At 49.6% G+C, this 17,581-nt stretch overlaps 1 protein-coding gene across 6 annotated transcripts in view; it reads right to left on the minus strand.

Annotated features, from left to right (window-relative positions):
• Positions 1-15,652: 15,652 nt before the first annotated feature.
• Positions 15,653-17,581, minus strand: part of KIF25 (kinesin family member 25) — a 41,793-nt gene continuing 39,864 nt past the window's right edge. For all 6 annotated transcript variants that reach the window (XM_030034903.2, XM_030034905.2, XM_030034904.2 and 3 more), the window contains 2 exons: positions 17,297-17,452; positions 15,653-16,053 (listed from right to left, as the gene is read on the minus strand). In XM_030034903.2, coding sequence (XP_029890763.1) covers positions 15,896-16,053; positions 17,297-17,452 — 314 coding nt within the window. In that variant the 3' untranslated portion in view covers positions 15,653-15,895. The remainder of the gene's footprint in view (positions 16,054-17,296; positions 17,453-17,581) is intronic.

Here is a 17,581-nt window from a genome sequence, read left to right on the forward strand (position 1 = left end):
CAAAATACACCAATGCCTGAAAACAGTGTAATTGTCTCTTGCGTGAGCATCCACTGCCTTGTCTGTCTATGGGGCTTTCTTGTATTTATTCATGGCTGGTGGGGAAGGTGAAGTCTCCAGGTCTGACAGTCTTCCCTCAGTGGCCTACGCAGCTCCCTCCAGTACTCTTATGTTACATATGCATATGAAGGGGAGACCGGATACTTCTGTGTGTAGCCTGAGAATGAATTAATATCTTACAAGCACTGTGAATATCTATTATGCAAGTTTTTGTATTCATATGAAAAAACTGTTCCTCTTAGTAATAGACTTATTTTTTGTTTGTCTTTGGATTTAGAAGGTCCCTTGTTATTTTTGATTAGTTAGGTAGAGGGTAACGTGTAAGCATTTATCAGCTGATGTTAGAAACTAGCTGCCAATATTTGTACATACTTGTAAAATACTCGTGGTATAATCACTCTATTTTAATGGTAAAAGTTTCTCCTTTCCATGAAAGGAATTTCTTGTTTAAAATAAAATATAAATAATTATATGTACACCTGCAATAAAGTATGGATAGAAAAAGGTAATTGTGTATCTTTCTATTTTTTTTTTTTTCCTTCAAGAGGTGCATGTCAGTGACATCTTCCATTTGAGATAGGCAGGTTGTAGAAATGAATTTGCTGCCAGCCTGTAATCCATATGAGCTTGGCTTGTGATGGGAAACCCAGAGGCACTGTAGTCACTGGGACAGTTCCTTTTCCTCCCTGCTACTCTCAGTAGCAGGATGCCAGAGGGGCCTCTGTCAGGCATTGAGGACCCAGTCGAGCAGGCTGGAGTCAGCAGGAACCCTAATGGGAGCTGAATCTAACTGAGGAGACAAGCTAAGCTGCTCGCGGTGGTTAGTCAAGCAAACCGAGCGTGCGAACTCCCAAGGGTGTAGAGCGATCCCGTCAGCATCCTCCCGGGGGCTGCATCCGAGGACAGGCACGCCAGCCCAGGGCATGCAGCGTGCTGCTGAAGAGCGCTCTGCCCTAAGTCACCTAACCTGCTGGCATGAGTCTGGCATGGGTAAAGGGAAGTTTTGCTTTTCTTAGGACATGGATGTATGAAGGGGTGCTGTAGTATAACTATTCATACCTCTTCTCGAAGAAGCTTGCTGACTGTGGTTCCATCATAAATGTTTTTTTTTTTTTTTTTCCTTTTCTCTAGCTATGTTATGGACCACTAAAGCTAGCATTCAAAAAAAAAAAAAAGATTTTTTTTTATGTCCTTTGATATTGTAGTGTTGCCCCTATTCTTATGACTTCCCCTCTTGCACTTCATATTTCTGTCCAGTACCTGCTGTGTTTCCAGGATACAAATTTTCAAGGACTGCAGAGACTTATCCAGCTTTGGTTTGGGGATGCTGGAAGGAGGTGGTTTGGTTACACACAGAGCTTCCTGCGGAGGTAAAATTAAACAACAGGTAAATATGAAGTCACCTATCTCCGAAGGGCTTTGTTGCTTCTCTTTCTTTGCTTGGCAATCGCACCTTCTCGCCTGCTAGGGCAGACTGCTGCTGACTAGAATATATAGGATGAGTCTGTCTGAAGATGGGACTTCTCGTGGGACCAGCGCATCCTCCGTGGGTTCAGCGAGGTGACGCAGCGTGGGGTGGGGGAGATGCGGCTGCTGCACGGGCTGTGCGCGGAGGCAAGGTCTGCCGGTGTGTGCCAAAGCCGACGGGGAGAACGCCCCAGGTATTTGGGGCGAAGTGAGCGCAGCTCCTCCGTGTCGTGCGTGGCAGCCAGATCCGAGACGCTGAAGGCTGACGGGGTGTTTCAAGAGCCTGAACGCTCCTCAGCAAGCACGGGTCCCGGCGTCTCACAGCGGCGGGCGGGCGGGCGAGCGAGGTCCCTGCGGTAGCCCCTTGCCCACCAGCAACGGTGCTTCCCCCGCCTGCGAATGGCGTCTCCCGGCCGCTTTGCGCAGCCCTCCCCCGGCACCTCTCCTTCCTCATCCCTACCCGTCGTCTCCACAGCCGCCCCGACCCTCGGCGCCCCGCTGTGAAGCCTGACCCTTCCCCGGGCGTCCTCCCAGGCCGCTGGTGCCGGCGGACAGGCCCCTTGCCCGCCATCTCTCCCCGAGGCTGCGCGCCCTTTCCCGCGGGGCACTGAGGGACCCAACGCGGGGCGGGAGACAAGGCCCGGGGCGACGCTGAGCCCCTGGCCGGGGCCGGGGCCGGGGCCGGGGCCTGTCCCGGGCCGTCGGGCGGCAGTGCCGGGCCCGGGGCGCGGGGCGGCGCCCGAGGAACGCGGCGGCCGCTGTTGCCTCAAGGCCTGGGCTCCTGCCGCCGGGGCCGGGGCCGGGGTCGGGGTCGGGGTGCCGGCTGGGCCGAGCGGCCTCACGCAGAGCTGCGGAGGGTGGCTCCTGTCAAGATACCGCCGGAGACCGAGCTGCCCGCCGGGCAGGGACCGACGGCCGGCTGCGAAACGGGAGGAGCCCGGAAAGCCCACACGCAGGCCGGAGCGCCGGGAGGTCGGTAGTTGGGCCAGGGGAGCCCCAGGGCGGCTGCGGCCGTCAGGGGCTGGCTGAATCCCGTAAATACACAAATACAAAAAGGGTATGACGGGGTCCCGGGGGCAGCACGGCTGGTTGCTGCGCGGGAGGCGGTACGCCCGACCTACACTGGGGACAAAGCTGCTGCGCCTTAGCCTCTGGGAGTCCTTGGCGCGGGATGCTCTGGGTGTGAAATGTTGATATCGGTTCAAAAAAACCCCTCCAACGAGTCGGTTAATGGAAGACGAGCCCCGTTCAATGCAATATACCCCTGGGATGGGACGTCCCAGGGGCACGGAGAGTTGCAATCCGAGGGGCTGTAGCTGAGGCAGCGTCGGCTGTGCCTGCTCTGTGCCTGTGGTTTCCTTCAGCGTCGTGCACGGGGCACCGCTGGAGGTGGACGAGCCTTGGGTACCACTCAGTGAAGCAGTTTTTCTTTCATCGCCGAGCTGCCTCCTCTCGGGGCGAGCACCCTTCCTGCAGAAGCTCTGCAGGTGTCGGAGCAGCGTCGCCGAGTATTTCCCCATGCTGCTCCCGGGAAATCAAATGTACTGAATTTTTAATGACATCTGCGTGCTGTTGCAATCACTTGCCCGCTGTCCAGCTCCACCTCCACCTCCACACCCCCTCGGGTAGCTGAATATTAGCAGTGGGCTGCCGCCTGCTCACGGTCGGGCCCTTTTGCCCTTGCCATGGACCTTCAGCCCAGCTGCAGCTGGCAAAGCAGCTGTGCCCACGGCTTGGTGAGACAGCGCAGGGGTACAGGGTGCCCTCTTGCACGGCACCTTCCCGGCACGGCACGCACTGCGGCAGCCCCGACCGCTGCGCCGGCGCTGGGCTTTGTCATGGAGGGGAGCGGAGGAAAGGGTGAATCTGGTACCGGCAAGGTGCCGTTGGTCAGGAGGGACGGGGTGGAGGAGGCGATGGGATGATGGAGAAATGAATGGGAAGGACTTTGTTTCCCCACGGATGATTGCACTTCTCGCACCCAAACAACATTTCATAAAGCAAACCCACCTCAGAGTAGTTCCCACCCCTCCTTTGCTGGCACGTATTGTGTCCCTGCAGCTCATTTTTTGGGAGCACACTCCAGCCCGTGGCCATACTGCATTCTCACGCTGCCAGTCAACCAGGTACTGAATTTGGCTCTGCAAGGAGGAGATTGTAGTTGTTAGAGTAAGATCCGGATAGCAACCCTCATGTTGGAAGTCTGTTGTTCTACCGCAGAGACGTAATGAGCAAAAATTGTATTTATCCTTTCTGGTAGACTGCAGGGGCAGCTGAATATGGGCTATTGAAGAGCATAGCTGTGGTATTTTAAAATTCTGCTTTATTTTTATTCCTGGAAATATCAGCCTCACATTTTTATTTTAAATCTCATAAATACATTTATACCAATCTTTATTTTTCTTTCTCCAATCACTGCTGTTCTCAGTATGCAATGAGATAATTGGATATGGCACGTGCTAGAAGCCTTAAGTCTCAAGCCACCACATGGAAAATACCGCTGAATACTTTAGCGGCACCAGAGCATTCGGTGTAGGAAAAATTAGTTTGCATTAGCCACAGAAAGTACTCCACCTCTTTGCTACGACCAGCTGACAAATAGCCTGAGCTATCTGATGATCGTGGCCACAGTGACCGATTCCCACAGCCACGTTCCCCACCCTTGTAGAAAATGAAGCTTTGAATGTGGCTTGCTCTCTCGCCAAGGCGTTTCAGGCTGGAAGGGTTGCACTGAGGCAGCCCCTCCCTGCTGGGTGCAGGCTTTGGGGTCACCCTCCCTTCCGCACCATTCTCAAACCCAAGTGTGTTCAAAAGAGCTCCGGCTATTGGGATGGAGATCCCTGAGCAAAAACGTGCGCTGTAGGAAGCCAGGTACTTTTCTCTCCTTGATGCGTAACTTTTGGGGGGTGAGAGTGAGGAGGCTTTTTGCCCTCTTCTGAGGCATCCACGCTTACCCACTGCTGGAAATAAGGTCTGTGGTGCAGTTTGTTGTTGTTCCTGGTGGTGGTATTGAAATCTTTCTTGTCTGGCTTGTGGGCTGCGCTCCTATATTTAGGGTTAAATTGCTCGCTGTGTGTGTGGACGAAGCCTGGGAAGCCGGCCTGGCTTTTGTCTGTAGCGTCTGCTGAAGTGGATCCTGAGCTCTCTGCATTTGCAGGACCAGCGACACTGGCAATGCCCCTGTCCTCTCCTCTGGCACATGTAGCTACTGCTGGGGTCAGGGAGGGTTTTCTGCCTATATGGTCTTTCTATGGATCATGCAGACTTTCTGCTGATGGTCTTTTTAGTCAGATGTGAACAGAGGGCTCCTATAATCCCTCTGTTAAAGTGCTAACAAGATGTACTTTGGGGAGCTTCCATTCTTGGGATGGTCAAGAAGGACATGGCAGTCACCGGAGGGGCTGCGTTAAGGCAGGTGAGGTGCCTGGGGCTAGCTGGACAATATTAGCATTGCCAGCTTTGATCGCATTTCTTGCAGGTGTTGCAGTACGTTATGTTTTCTTTTTAAAGCCCCAGCTCCGAGTCATGCTTTTGCATAAGGCTCACAGCTTGTAATAAGAAAAACAAGGAAACCTTCCCAGCCTACCTGGCTGAAGGGAAAATTTGGCAATAGGACTGCTCAAAGGGCCTGTGCCAGAAGGGCAATAAAGAGAGCCCCAAGTACGGGTGTGGTTTTGAACATCTAAATCCAAACTCACGCTTAGGAAATGCCTTGAGGCTGGGGGTGCGGACACAGGGCCTTCCTCTGGAGTGGACGTGCCCCTGGCCAGTCCCAGCCCAGCCTGGCTGCCAGCGCTGGCATTCAGCTAGCCACGTCCTGCAGCAGGGGATGAGCGGCAGGGTTTGCTGTGGGAGCAGTTGCGTATGATTTTGCTTAACATGTGCACTGCAAATAATAGAGAGGGTACAAACCATTGCTTTCCAATCTGCTTCAACACAAACCGCTTTGAGATCCAAAGCAGAATTACTGCTGAAAAATATAGGGCTAGCATGCTAAGGGAAAGCTCTACTTGATGCTTATTTTATCCTGTTTTCAGAATAAACAGGGGAGGGTAGAAGCTTTTGAAGGCTGCCTTTCCCAAGGACATTGCCAGAGCATCGGCTGAGCTTTCAGACAACCCAGTACCTTTAAGGTTAACAAGCTTTAAAGACTCCCCAAAGCTGCTACCCCAGACTGCTGCTACCACCAACTCTGACCCTGCCTCGTCGATGCCATCCTGCAGGCTCAGAGCTGCCTCTCTAGCTCCAGGGAGGTGCCCACAAGGCTCCACATACAATTTCTTCCCATGTAGAGGATGCATGGATAAAACGCAGAGCCCCGTGAGGCACGATGACAGCAGAGACAGCTGCTTCAGCGGCGACATCCCAGGTGTGGAGGAGTGTGAGGTGGTTTCTGGTGTCCCTAAGCCGCTCTCCTCTGCCCAAGAGCAGGGGCCAGAAAGGGTTCCTGGTGGCTCAGGTGTTTACCTGGCTGCAGCTGGTAGCAGGTCCAGGTGGAGGGTGCTACAAAGGAGAGCAATCAAGGCACAGGAAATTAGCTCTCCTCTAAGGTGAAGAGCCAGGGAAAGAAGGTCTCTGCAGACCCTCTGGGAGAAGTTTACCAGCAGGTTCCAGTGTTGTGGTGCTGTGGATGAGCTGCGCAGGAGAGAAGTAAGGAGAGCCCTGCTGGGGTGGTGGGGTAGGACTTGCTTGCCTCTCAGTCTCGCTCACATGTTGTTCGCTGTAGGAGTCATAAGCAGTTGTTGGGATGGGGTCTGGAAACTGCTTCTTCCTTCCCCCTTGCCTGGTGTGTCCTAGTGGTGAAGCTGCTGACTCTTCCCTGGGACGTGCTGGTGTAAGGAATAACTTGGAAGGACTGCAGGCAGCAATGGTATGGGTGAGGGCAGCAGCAACTCAGCAGGACCTTGATAAGAGTCTCCTGTGATCACTACATCATTAGGCTAGGGCTTGTTTTACCTCTGACTGTCCTTATTTTATCTCTTGTCTGTGGCTCTCCTCTTGCCTGGAGCTTGGGGCTCTCCTGGGAGGACGGCTCTGCAGTCCTAGTCTCTCGGGCTGCAGAGGACCTTGGCCTCACACGTTTTAACTGTCCAAAAGAGTGTCCTCTCCCAGGGCACGTGTGCTGTGGCTGCTGAGTCCAACCTCCCTGCAGCAGCCCTGTCAGCGTGAGCAGCCGGGTGAGGGTGGCAGCTGGGGCCGTGGCGGTGGGACTCCTGCGGGGACCGACCTGGTGGCAGTGCCGCTTGGTGCGAGTGGGTGGGAGACACTGGGGGACTTCTCCAGGGGACTCTCGGACCCGTTCCATTCAGAGCAGGTACCCAAACTGAGACTGTGGCCAGGGTCTGGCAAAACCTCAGCCCTGAGGATGGGACCTCAGCTGCCTGGTGCAAAGCGCTAACGAGATCTGAACTCCCAGGGTTGTTTTCGGGACTTCAGTGAGTTAACGTTGTATGAGTCAGTGTCGCTGTGCCTCCAGTATCTCGCACCTGCCAGAACTTTATCGGCTCTCCCTCAGGACTCTATGCTTTTCTCTTCTTCCCTTTCCACTCTTTATGGGAGGTAGGTGTTGTTCAAAGGTCACTGGCCTGCTTGGAGGCCGGATACTTTTGCTTTCTTGCGCCTGTAGTGAGGTGTCTCCTTGCCTTCAGGCTTCCCGTCGCCTCCCCACCCCGTGACAGCAGCACCGTGCGTGACCCAGAGCACAGCCGGCTGCGGGCATCTTGCATGTGCCGTGGCCACAGCAGCCCTGGCAGGACCTGACCGGTGGTGTGGGGCCCTCTCTGGCTCTCATGGAGCATTTGGGGGTCACCATATACTGCGTTGGTATCCTGAGTGCTTGGCTGGGCTCTCCAAAAAGGTGTCCTGGCTGAAAGCAGTTTGGTGCTGCCTTGTGCAGCGCCGGGCTTGCCTGCAAACTGGTAGAGGTGTCCCCAGTGGCAGCTCTCCTTCCTTGGGCTTGGCTCGGTCTTCTCGGTGGAGGGACCACCTCGCCGTCCTGTGGCGGCGCGTGGCTCACTTCAGGAGAGACACAGCAGGAGCAAACCTGCGAGCGAGCGTGGGCACTCACCTCCAACAAGAGGAGGTGGGTGGAGAAGGCAGCTGCTCTGTTGGCCTGAATTTGGCCAGAGGTAACACCTGCAGCTACTTCTAAGTTCACGCAAGCTCCACAACTGGACTGGATGCAGTTTTGGTGATGCGAGAGGCAGGACCTGTGTGCCCAGCTTCCCCAGGCATTGCGTTTCCCTGCTATGTAACTTGACCAGGGAAGGCTTTCTACCAGGATTTCAGGAGCTGCTGTATCCTCACCAGCAGAAGCTCTCCCAGGACCGCCACAGTGACTGTGCAGGTAGCTTACTTCTCTTCCTCTGCCCCGTGTCCCCATGCAACTGCGCATTTTTACGTTTTTGTTATTCATCAATTCTTCTGCCTGTTGTCTGTACGCCACGGGAGCTGAGCTCACGACTTGCAGCTGGGATTGCAAAGGTTGTGATGTTTTGATGTGCCCAAATTTATGGGACTGAGGTAGAAGGATTTAACACAAACCTGCTTGTGCTGGAAAACTGTAGGCCTATTGCTTGCGTTCCATGTTCCTAAAGTGGCTGTTGTGAGTTGCTTGCAGTTGCGCAGTGTCCACATCAGTGTGTCCATCATAAGTCCTCTCTTGTTCACATGGGCAAACAAAAGAGCTGATGCTGATGAATGTACAGGTATAGCTGCTTGTGTTCAGGCATCGCAGTCTCATCCTGCCCCTTGCTGTTGCAAGTGCTGCACCAAATTTAGCAGGTAAACCAGATTCTGGTAAGGAAACAGAAGTCAGGCTATGAAGAAGTCTAGAAGTCTGACTATGGATGGCTTTTACCTCCCTTCAAATTGCCCATTCCCCGCATCACAGCTGCTGGTCTGGTTGCTGGTACGGGCAGTTTCAGAGTCTTCATGAACCAAGGTAAGAGGAGAGGTAAAGAGTGCAGAGGGTACATCACTGTAGTGTCTTGACTGATGTAAGGGGCTTGCTACCAAGAGGGGTTTCTCTGCTCTCACGGCATTAGGTAGCCAGCAGCAGCAAAAGATACTGCTGTAAATTCCAGCTGGTCCGTGTCCGTGGTGAACCTACAACAGCTTTCCACAAAGAGGCATTCAAAGAGGCGTTGTAAAACCTTTCTTCTGGATGTGGACTGGGAAGGCAGCAGATGGGGCACGTGTCTTTCCGTAAGACAGCATCAGTGGGGGCTGTCCAGAGGTACAATGTCCTTTATGGTCCCTTGCATTCACTGGAGGTAGGCTGGGCAGCAGCTCTCGGGCTGCCTGGTACCTTCCCAACACCCAGTTTGTAGTCTCCCTGGGTTGAGTCCTGTGCCATCTCTGTGAGGCATCCCCATTTAGGTACTGCAGTATTGAACTGCCTCTTGTGAACTTTGTCCTGTCTCTGTTGGGAAGTGCTTCCCACAAGTTGGACACCGCAAAATAACTTGTCAGATCTGGCTGCCTAAGCTTGGTTGTGTTACAATGCACCGAGCATTGGCATGTTAGGCACTGGCAAGCCGTTCTTCGCAGATTCAGCTTTGCCTGCAGAGCCGGCGGGAGCAGCATGGGCTCCTCCTCCAGCTCCTTTCTAAGTACCGCATGGATGAGTGCGTGCATCCACCCACACCGAGCCACCTACCCTGCGGAGGGCTTGGGAGGTGGGTCAAGAGAAAAGGAGCACGGACACCTGGATCTCAAATGCAGATGGAACTCATCACAGCACGTGTAATTTGCGCTGTGTTGGGAACATCAGCGCTGCCTGGCCGAAGCACGTAGGGCTGGAGGTATTGGAGGCCTGTGGCTAAAGTGGCTGTCCTGCAAAACGCTCGTGTTTCTGAATCTGCTTTTGCGTTTAACCTGGAGCTTGTGTTACTCAAAATGCCAGCTCAGAGCATGTAGTGGGCAGAGTCTGTATGTGTTCGTGCTCAGAAAGAGGTGGAGGAGGCTCATGCTGCTGTAACCCAAACATCTGAAGCGAGGGAGGATGTATCATCTTCTGTCTCTTGGATCTTCAAAGCTTCTGGTGTGGCTTCCAAAGCTTTTTATAGTAGTGGGTTGGCTTTGTTGTTGTTGTTTTGTTTTTATTTTTGTTTAGAAGAGGGAAGGAACTGATTAGTAAAGTCCAGAGGAAAATGAGAGGGGAAAACCACTCCTGCTGCTTGCCTTTAAGTGAGCTGCTGGGCAGTGACTCATCCCAGCCAGGACAGTAATTTCATGTAGCAGAAAGAGGGCAAGAGGGGACACGTGTTGGAGGAGATACTTGCAAGCATGAAGCTGGAGGTGCTGGAGGAACATGGGGGTGATAACTCAGCTTAACTGTGGTTCCCGAGGGTAATGAGCAGAGGTACAACTTCAAGCCTGCAAGTCTGCAGATAAGATGTGCAAATCTCAGGCTGCTGGAGTTTGATATCTAGGGATATTTTCCCCCATTGTTTCTCTCAAAGCTGATGCTAAAGACTTGTTCCTGATAGCTGGAGCACTGCAATTCTCTTCTTTTGTTGTTGAATTTGGGCCCTGGTGTTTGAACTGTTAGTAGTGACATCTGAATGCCTGGTCACTGGACCATTTAAGCATTTCAGCAGGATTTCTGAGGCTGATCTCCAAGTCATTAGAGACATGTCATGTACTGAGCAAACGAGGTGAATTTGGAGCATGGCATGTTATTCAAGTATTGAGTTTGGGACTCCTCCTCCAAATGCTTTGTCTGAGCAATCTTGAACTCTTGGCTATGGGGAAGAGGGATCATCTCTCTCTCCTTTTTTTTTTTTTTTTTTTTTTTTTAATCTGAGATCTTGGGTAAAAACACTGGTGGAGGGGAGTGTTGTCATGAAGTAAGGGGGCAGACTAAATCATCTCTTGAAGATGCTCTCGCAGCCCAAGGGTTCAGCAAGGGATGCGTGGTGGAGCACGCGGATGCATTTTACTGGTGGCTCCAGCACTTTCTGTGCAGCCCCATGGTGTTCCTGCTGCCTGCCAGCACCGTGGGGAGGCCGCAGGTTACACCCGAAACGAACGGCCCTCCGTGCCTTCGCAGCCACGGGCCTTGGTCCCGAGTACCGGTCTATTCGAACGCTGCAGTGCCCCATCTCTCAGCCACGTTCGTTCTCCCTGCCCCCGGGGGCACGCTGGGACACGCTCGCTTCTAAATGTCACCAAAGAGTATTTCGATGCGGCTTTGGGACGGTTATTGTTCAGACGCGTTGCCAACCTTATGCGAGACCATGGGCATCTTGCCACTTATTAAAGATGAATTCAAATCAACGAAACCGAATGCAGCTGTCTGCTCCCCCGGCCTCCCCAGAGATACTTGCATGAATTCAAGAAAGCTCAGATTTTATCTTAGATTTTTTTTTGTCTCCTTTTATATACACGAAATTAAAAGGGGCAAATGCGTTGCAAGATAAAACCTGGTTTGATAAAAATGGATGTAAGAAAAAAGAATTGTAGGCAATGTTTCCCCTCACTTGCGCCCTTCAATTAGATCACTCTGTGCCCTCCTTTGTACGGTATGTGGCTTGCATTTTTGTCTGGCTGGGGCTATGGTTAATGTCGTTGCTCAAACGCCAAGTTGGTTTTGTGGAAGGCCGCGGTACCTTTGGTGTTCCTGCTCTCTGGGCCCATCTGCTGCTCTGCGAGCAGACGCTGCTGCCCCTTCCTCCGGTTGAAGGGGCTTGCAAGCCCATCAGCTTGCAACCGCTTGTCCACAGCGGGTGCCGAAAGCCTTTCCCAATAACCGCTTCATTCTGCCTGTGCCTTGCATTCTGCAGAGGTTTGGAAAAGTGCTTCATAAAATGGAATCGCAATTTAATAACAAATTAAACATTTTTGTGAACCTTCCAATGCTAATTATGGTTTTCCTAGCCTGGCTAAAACCAAGAGCAGCCTCTCTTTGTGGTGCGGTTGCTGCCAAGGCATGAAGCCACATGTGGAAATTAAATATGTAGTTTTCAAACGTCAGCATAGGACAAGGCTTTGTTGAAGAGTGGGCCAAAGGCACTGGCTGGTATAATTACTGCTTTTTTTTTTTTTTTTTTTTAACCCTGTGATGAGATGCAGGACTGTTAAGCAATTGGGGATCACATTGCTTCCTTGGGCTCTGCTGATGGGAGTACTCCTAGGTGGTGAGGGAGATGAACGGCTTGTCTGCAGAGGGTGCAGAGGGCTATGAACTGTAGTGTGAATTTACAGCGTGCCAGCCACGTGCTTGGCCTGGGGCAGCTCTCCGAGCGTGGTAAGCTGCCCTGCACAAAGGCATTCCCTGCAGGCGCTGAAAAAAACATCCTCACGGGGAACCGATGGGGAGCAGCTCCTGTGTCGTACGCTCTGCCCCGTTGCACTCTGCCTTCCCTTGCGTGGAAAGCCGCGTGCTGCAAGTGAACCAGGGACATATTGGCAGAGGCTGAAAGAAGGTGTGTGGGACCAGCGCTGCAGAGCTTAATGTTAGAGCCGGCTAAGTATGGTGTAGGGATCAGGGTTGGAAAAACAAGTGAAAAAGCTCCATAGCAGTTGTAGGTCCTTCAAAATCAAGTCCTTGAGCAATCAGTTTCCTGGGCCGTGGCAAAATGAGAGATGGGGCTCTAACCCATTTGCCTGGACTACCTCACTAGACTAGGGAGGCAGAGGTACTTACTGAAAGTGGATCTATCCTGTTAAACCTTTTCCCTTGGCTGCAAGGGAACCGACAACTGGAGTCGATAAATTCCATCTGTAATGATAAATCCACAGTGATTTAAATGTGAGTACCAAGCTGTACTTCTGGGTCAAATTTTGGACTTGTACCCTGAAGGCTATTGTCAGATTCCAGATATGTCTACATTTCTCCTGCTACCGTTGTGTCGGTCTATGTGTACATGTATCTGTGTATTTTACCCTAGATGCGTACTTGCTGCTATTAGGACTTGGGGACTGGTCTGGCAGAGTCCCACTGTCCCTGCCCCAGCTCCAGATCTGCTGAATGTCCTACAAGCCAGAGGATTCACTTGTGCGGGGAGAGACGTGACCTCAAATCCTTTGTCTTTAAACTAGATCCAAATTTTCTGCTTCCTGGGAGGGTGCTTGGCCCATGGGTTAGAGGATGTGTGAGTAGGGTGCCAGGGGGTGAGGGGTGCTTGCAGTGTGGAAGCAGCTTCCACCCTTCCGTAAGGTGCTCGGGGTGCCTTGGCATGAATACCAGACCCCGGGTCTCCCAGGCAGCAGTTGCGCTGGTCAGGCTTCTCGCCATTTACTCCTTGGACAACTTGACACTGAACCAGAATGCTCAATACTGTAGTATTCATAAGACCAAATTCTCGTGTGTTTGCTGTGGTTTCAATAATGGGTAAGCTTTTTGAGGAGGAGGTGGAGGCTCCTAGCTACTGTGCTAAGATGGGTTGCTCAGCTCATCTGCAGGGCAAGGAAGAAGGCAGAATAAATCTGAGAAGGGCATCTGAAGGCCAGTCCAACAGGTAGCCGGGGTTTGTGGTGTCTTGCATTGCTGTGTGGAGGAATGTCTCTTTCCTACGGCTACCCAGGGGACGGTGGAAGGCAAGACATAGCTGAGCACTGGCTGAACTGTCACAGGAGAAAGTGGGGGCCCAGTGGAGGAGAATGAGAGCCCAGCAGTGAAAGTTAAGATCTTGACTGGCACCAAGGCATGCTGATTGTAGATAGGAGAGAGGATCTGCTATACTGAGAGGCGTTCCCTCCGAAACAGCGACCCAGTGACCTGGCTGGGCAGGCAGGAGGTTAGGGCAGGGTTGAGAGTGCTCTTGCTTCAATGCACCAAGAGACCAGCTGAGCTCTGGGTTTATGCACTCATGGGCTTCACTGATTTTTTTTTTTTTTTTTTTTTTTTTTTCCCCTCCTGATTTATATAGTTTTTACTCTTATTTGCTTGTGCTTCTGCCCTCCTAGAGAGCAAAGCTGTATTAGCAAATAGACTACCTGGGCACTTAAAAACGACCACCATTTTCCTGGTGCTTATCACCTCCTGTCTCAGTTTTTTAGAACACTTTCAAATATCACTTACTTTCTCCCAGTGTTGGTATGTGTGTTTCAGCTGTACAGTGTCAAGGTGATGAGGACTGGTTTATTGGGATAGGCTTTAGTCAACAAAGGAAACCTTAAAGTCAGCTCTGTGAATATCTGTCACACCTGCTTTTCTAACATAGCTGTTATTTGAAAGCACAAAAGATCTGAAAACTAAAAAAAGTTACATCAGAGAAGTATAGGGCCTTGCACATGCTGTTTTCCTTGCTCCTCAGGACATCAGTTATGTGTGTCTGAAGATCCTTGCCTCTCTGTTAGCAGGTCTGAGTGAATCTTTGGGCAGAAGACAATTCAGCTTAGATGCCAGAATAAAGCCATTTCACCCTTACAACTCTTACCCTTCCTTCCTTCAGTGCATCACAGCTGACGCTGGGATTGAGCATTGTGTCTCTACAACCCAGGAAGTTCTAAAACGGAAAGTTCTTAGAGCAAAATGTTAACTTTGCTGCTCTGCATACCCTGTACACTTCATTGTGCAGGTCAAACAGTGAGTGATACACTATGCTGACAAGGAAAACAGGAATAGGGAATGCTGCATATGCACAATTTGGCAGAGTTGATGTTAATGTAGAAACTTAAACTTTTGGTATTTGCTGATGTATGAGCGGTGTATTTCTCAGCTTTAACATTAAGTATTGCTGCTTTTCCCCTACCACACAGATTGTAAACAAAGATCAAGTTTTGAAGAGCAGCTCCAGAAAATAAAGCGCAGTTCATGACAAGTTACATTTCTGCGTAAAACTTGGGAAATGCCAAAAATATTTGAGGATGTTACTTAAAAGATGCTGGTGGAATCAGCTAGCCCTCCCTTGACACTTAACCTCTCCTAGAGTTGTAATCCACGGCCTGCTTCAGTAGCCTAGCTGTCAGGAGACTAAGGTGAGCTTGAAGCTGTCTGCTCCTGTGTTTCATTTACCAGGCTAACATTCCTTGCTGTGACACCTTTTCATCCGAGATTGCTTTAGTGACCATTCAGCTTCATAAGGTCCTGTCTCCAGATTCTTTTTCTACCTATCTGTTACTGCTGGAATTGGGTAAAGGTAAGGCATTTTTACCCTTGTGACATTATTTAGGAAAAGAAGTAGTATTACAGCTCTCCAATGGCAACACCAATGTTCTGAGCACCAGAGCACTGCATGCAACACAGCAGCTGTTGTATATTCAAGGGTGAAATTCCAATAATAGTATGCTATATAATCTCTGGATAAATATTTATGCTTGTGAAGGTTAAGTGACTCGGAGTACTATAAACTCCAGCCTTATGGGCAGGCCACCACAATTCTAGCCTTCTTACAGTGACCTACCACTGACCTCTCTCCCAGTCTAGAGGCAGAGTGATTGCTGGAGGTGAAAATGCAGACTGGATCCTCAGGCCACTGATGAGCAATAATGTAGTGCATAGAACACCTCAGATGATGTTATTTAAACCCAACTACTCGTCTCAGAACCACTTCTCATATCTAACATTGCTTAAATTTCCTTGAAACTTCTCCCAGTGTAACTTCATTCATAAACCCTGCATCATGTTGTCTCAATGTTTGTGTAAGAGGGTGAAAGCCTCTCGAAGATCACAAGCATCATATCACACACTGGGGTTTTGGTGTTTTATTCAGGCGATGGATGGGAAATGTGCCGTTATCCTTTTCTAATGTGCAGGTGCATCTTCAAGGCTGGGATGTGGTTAACTTGCTTTAGAAAAGCAAGTGAAACAACAGGCCAGGCTACTACTAAAACAGTTGTACAAGTTGGGTCCCATTAGGATCTGTAGTTCAGGGACTTTCAGTGCTCATGGAGCAAGAAAAGCCCCCCAAATAGGCAAAGCTATAGTCTGAGTGAACTCAGCAGAGTTGGGATTTAATCTGAGTGTGTTTTCAAAAAGTTGTATAATCCCTCATTTGCTTCCTAAGCCACGTTCCAGAGGGATAACAGAATAGTCGTACTCCTTTTTCTCCATCTCACTAGTGCCGTTATTTCCTACTTGCCCTTTCAGAAGCCAGCCATCCTAAATCAGGGCTCTGTTGACTTAGTTCTACTTGCCCAAAGGAAACACATCACCAAAACAATGTCTTGTAGTAGCTTTCCTAAAAAAAGCCTGATTTATTTCTATGCCATTCCACCATGGTTGGTAACTGTTGTCAATACTTGCTATTATCTTTGGAGCAAGAACATTATCAGCAGGTTTATGGCTTACTAATGCCATGTTGAAGATTGTTTATTTTATCTGGCAGTTGATATCTAAAAGAATGGCTTTAGGACAACAATATACATTTCAGTCTGAGGAACTCATTAATAATACTTTAATCCACAGGAGTCTTAGGTTTTATTTTGCTTTACTCGGCACTGGGAAACTTTTTTTCTTGACTTGTCCTCTCTGAACTTGCCGAGCACGAGTTCCAAATCCCAGAGACTGCATTGATTCTGTTAAGTACTTCTGGTCAGGAGAGATGCACAGCATCACCAACAGTTTAGCATCACCTCCTAAAAGCAGGAAAAAGACAAAACATAACTTCTTATTTACCTCATTATTTTCAGGAAATTATACACTGGTAATGTATTGATCTACACAACAACAAGCACAGGCTACCATTGCTTTTATGAAGCAGAAGACTGCCCGTGAAGAGCGCTGTTGAAAACAGACGGCTCCTCCAAGGGAAGTCTATATCTAACAATATGATATTTGCCCCTGTAGAATAAATGTCTCACAATTTGTAGTGTAGATTTTTTTCCCCTTATAGTTTCATCAGTTAGTCAGCACACATGTTATGGGACTGAGCACTTCATTAAGCTTTGTCAAATGTTTGTAAATTTGGGGAAATGGCAAAATGGCTTATCTGTGTGACAATAAAGCAAAACAGACTTAGAAGTTCACAGAGAACAATTAAACAAACAAGGAAGTTGCCACTTTGAAGAGTGTCACCCAAGTCATACACCAGGCATGGTTAAAACCAGGCTCAGTGCCCATAGAGCATATCTCCTAAACTCGCTTCTTTCTTTGGCTTTCCATTTTCACAGTCGGGACCCCAGCACTAAGTGAAATTCAAGATTCAAGCAAAAATGAATAGTCTTTCAGAAGCTCTCAAGAACTGTTACCTTGGTTACTGTCAAAGCCTTGAACTGGAGACTAAAAGCATAAGGGCTGATACTTTCTGGCTGAAGAAAAATGGACTAATATACTATATGGATGGACAGAAATCTGAGTTTATTGCAGGAATTACACTTGCTTTAAAACTCTTTCTGCATAGATGAGGAGCTAGAGAAGAGAAGGTAACCAAAATACAAAAAGAAGTTGTAGCACAGTACCATGCATATTTCTGTCTCCCTCCTTTGTCTTACTGTTATATGGCGCAATGTTAAGGAATGTGCACATATGTGACTACACCCTGTAGTCATAAAAGATTTAAGCTTAACTTGTAAACTGTACCTGACAGAAAACACCAATGAAATGCAATTATTACCTTTTACACAATCCTGTTAGAGATGTTCTGATTTTTACAAGTGTATTCCTAAACTGAACCTTGGAAACAGCAAGGTTTAGCCAAATTCAGGAGGAGATCAGAACTCTCACTGTGTACTCATGCTGCTCCAAAGCCAGAGTCTTTCAATAGAGGCCCACATACAAGGGAGGAATTCAAGATCATTCTCTAGTTTTACACAACAAAGGGGGGAAAAGATTGGGAAAAGAAATCTATACTGTTAAACAAAAGTCAGAATAATCCCTTACCTACGGAGTCCTGAAGCAGATGCGTAAGTTTGCTGTTTCGATATGGTACATGAGATCGCTGTTCTGCTATTGCTCCAAGAACGTCTGCTAGGGCAGACAAGCTGCGGTTAATAAATGATGTCTCTCGCAGTGCTGCACCTGTCACTCCAGACATACCTAGCACAGTGAAGAAAAAGGCAGTGGTAAGACTAAGCAAAGCTGCTTCAACTGTAATGTGTGAAAAATGCTGTTGCTGTATCATCTACTTTTGATGCAACATTTTTAAACACAAATTCTGAGCCATGA

This window comes from Aquila chrysaetos, chromosome 13 (assembly GCF_900496995.4).
Source record: "Aquila chrysaetos chrysaetos chromosome 13, bAquChr1.4, whole genome shotgun sequence".
In the NCBI taxonomy this organism is placed as follows: domain Eukaryota; kingdom Metazoa; phylum Chordata; class Aves; order Accipitriformes; family Accipitridae; genus Aquila; species Aquila chrysaetos.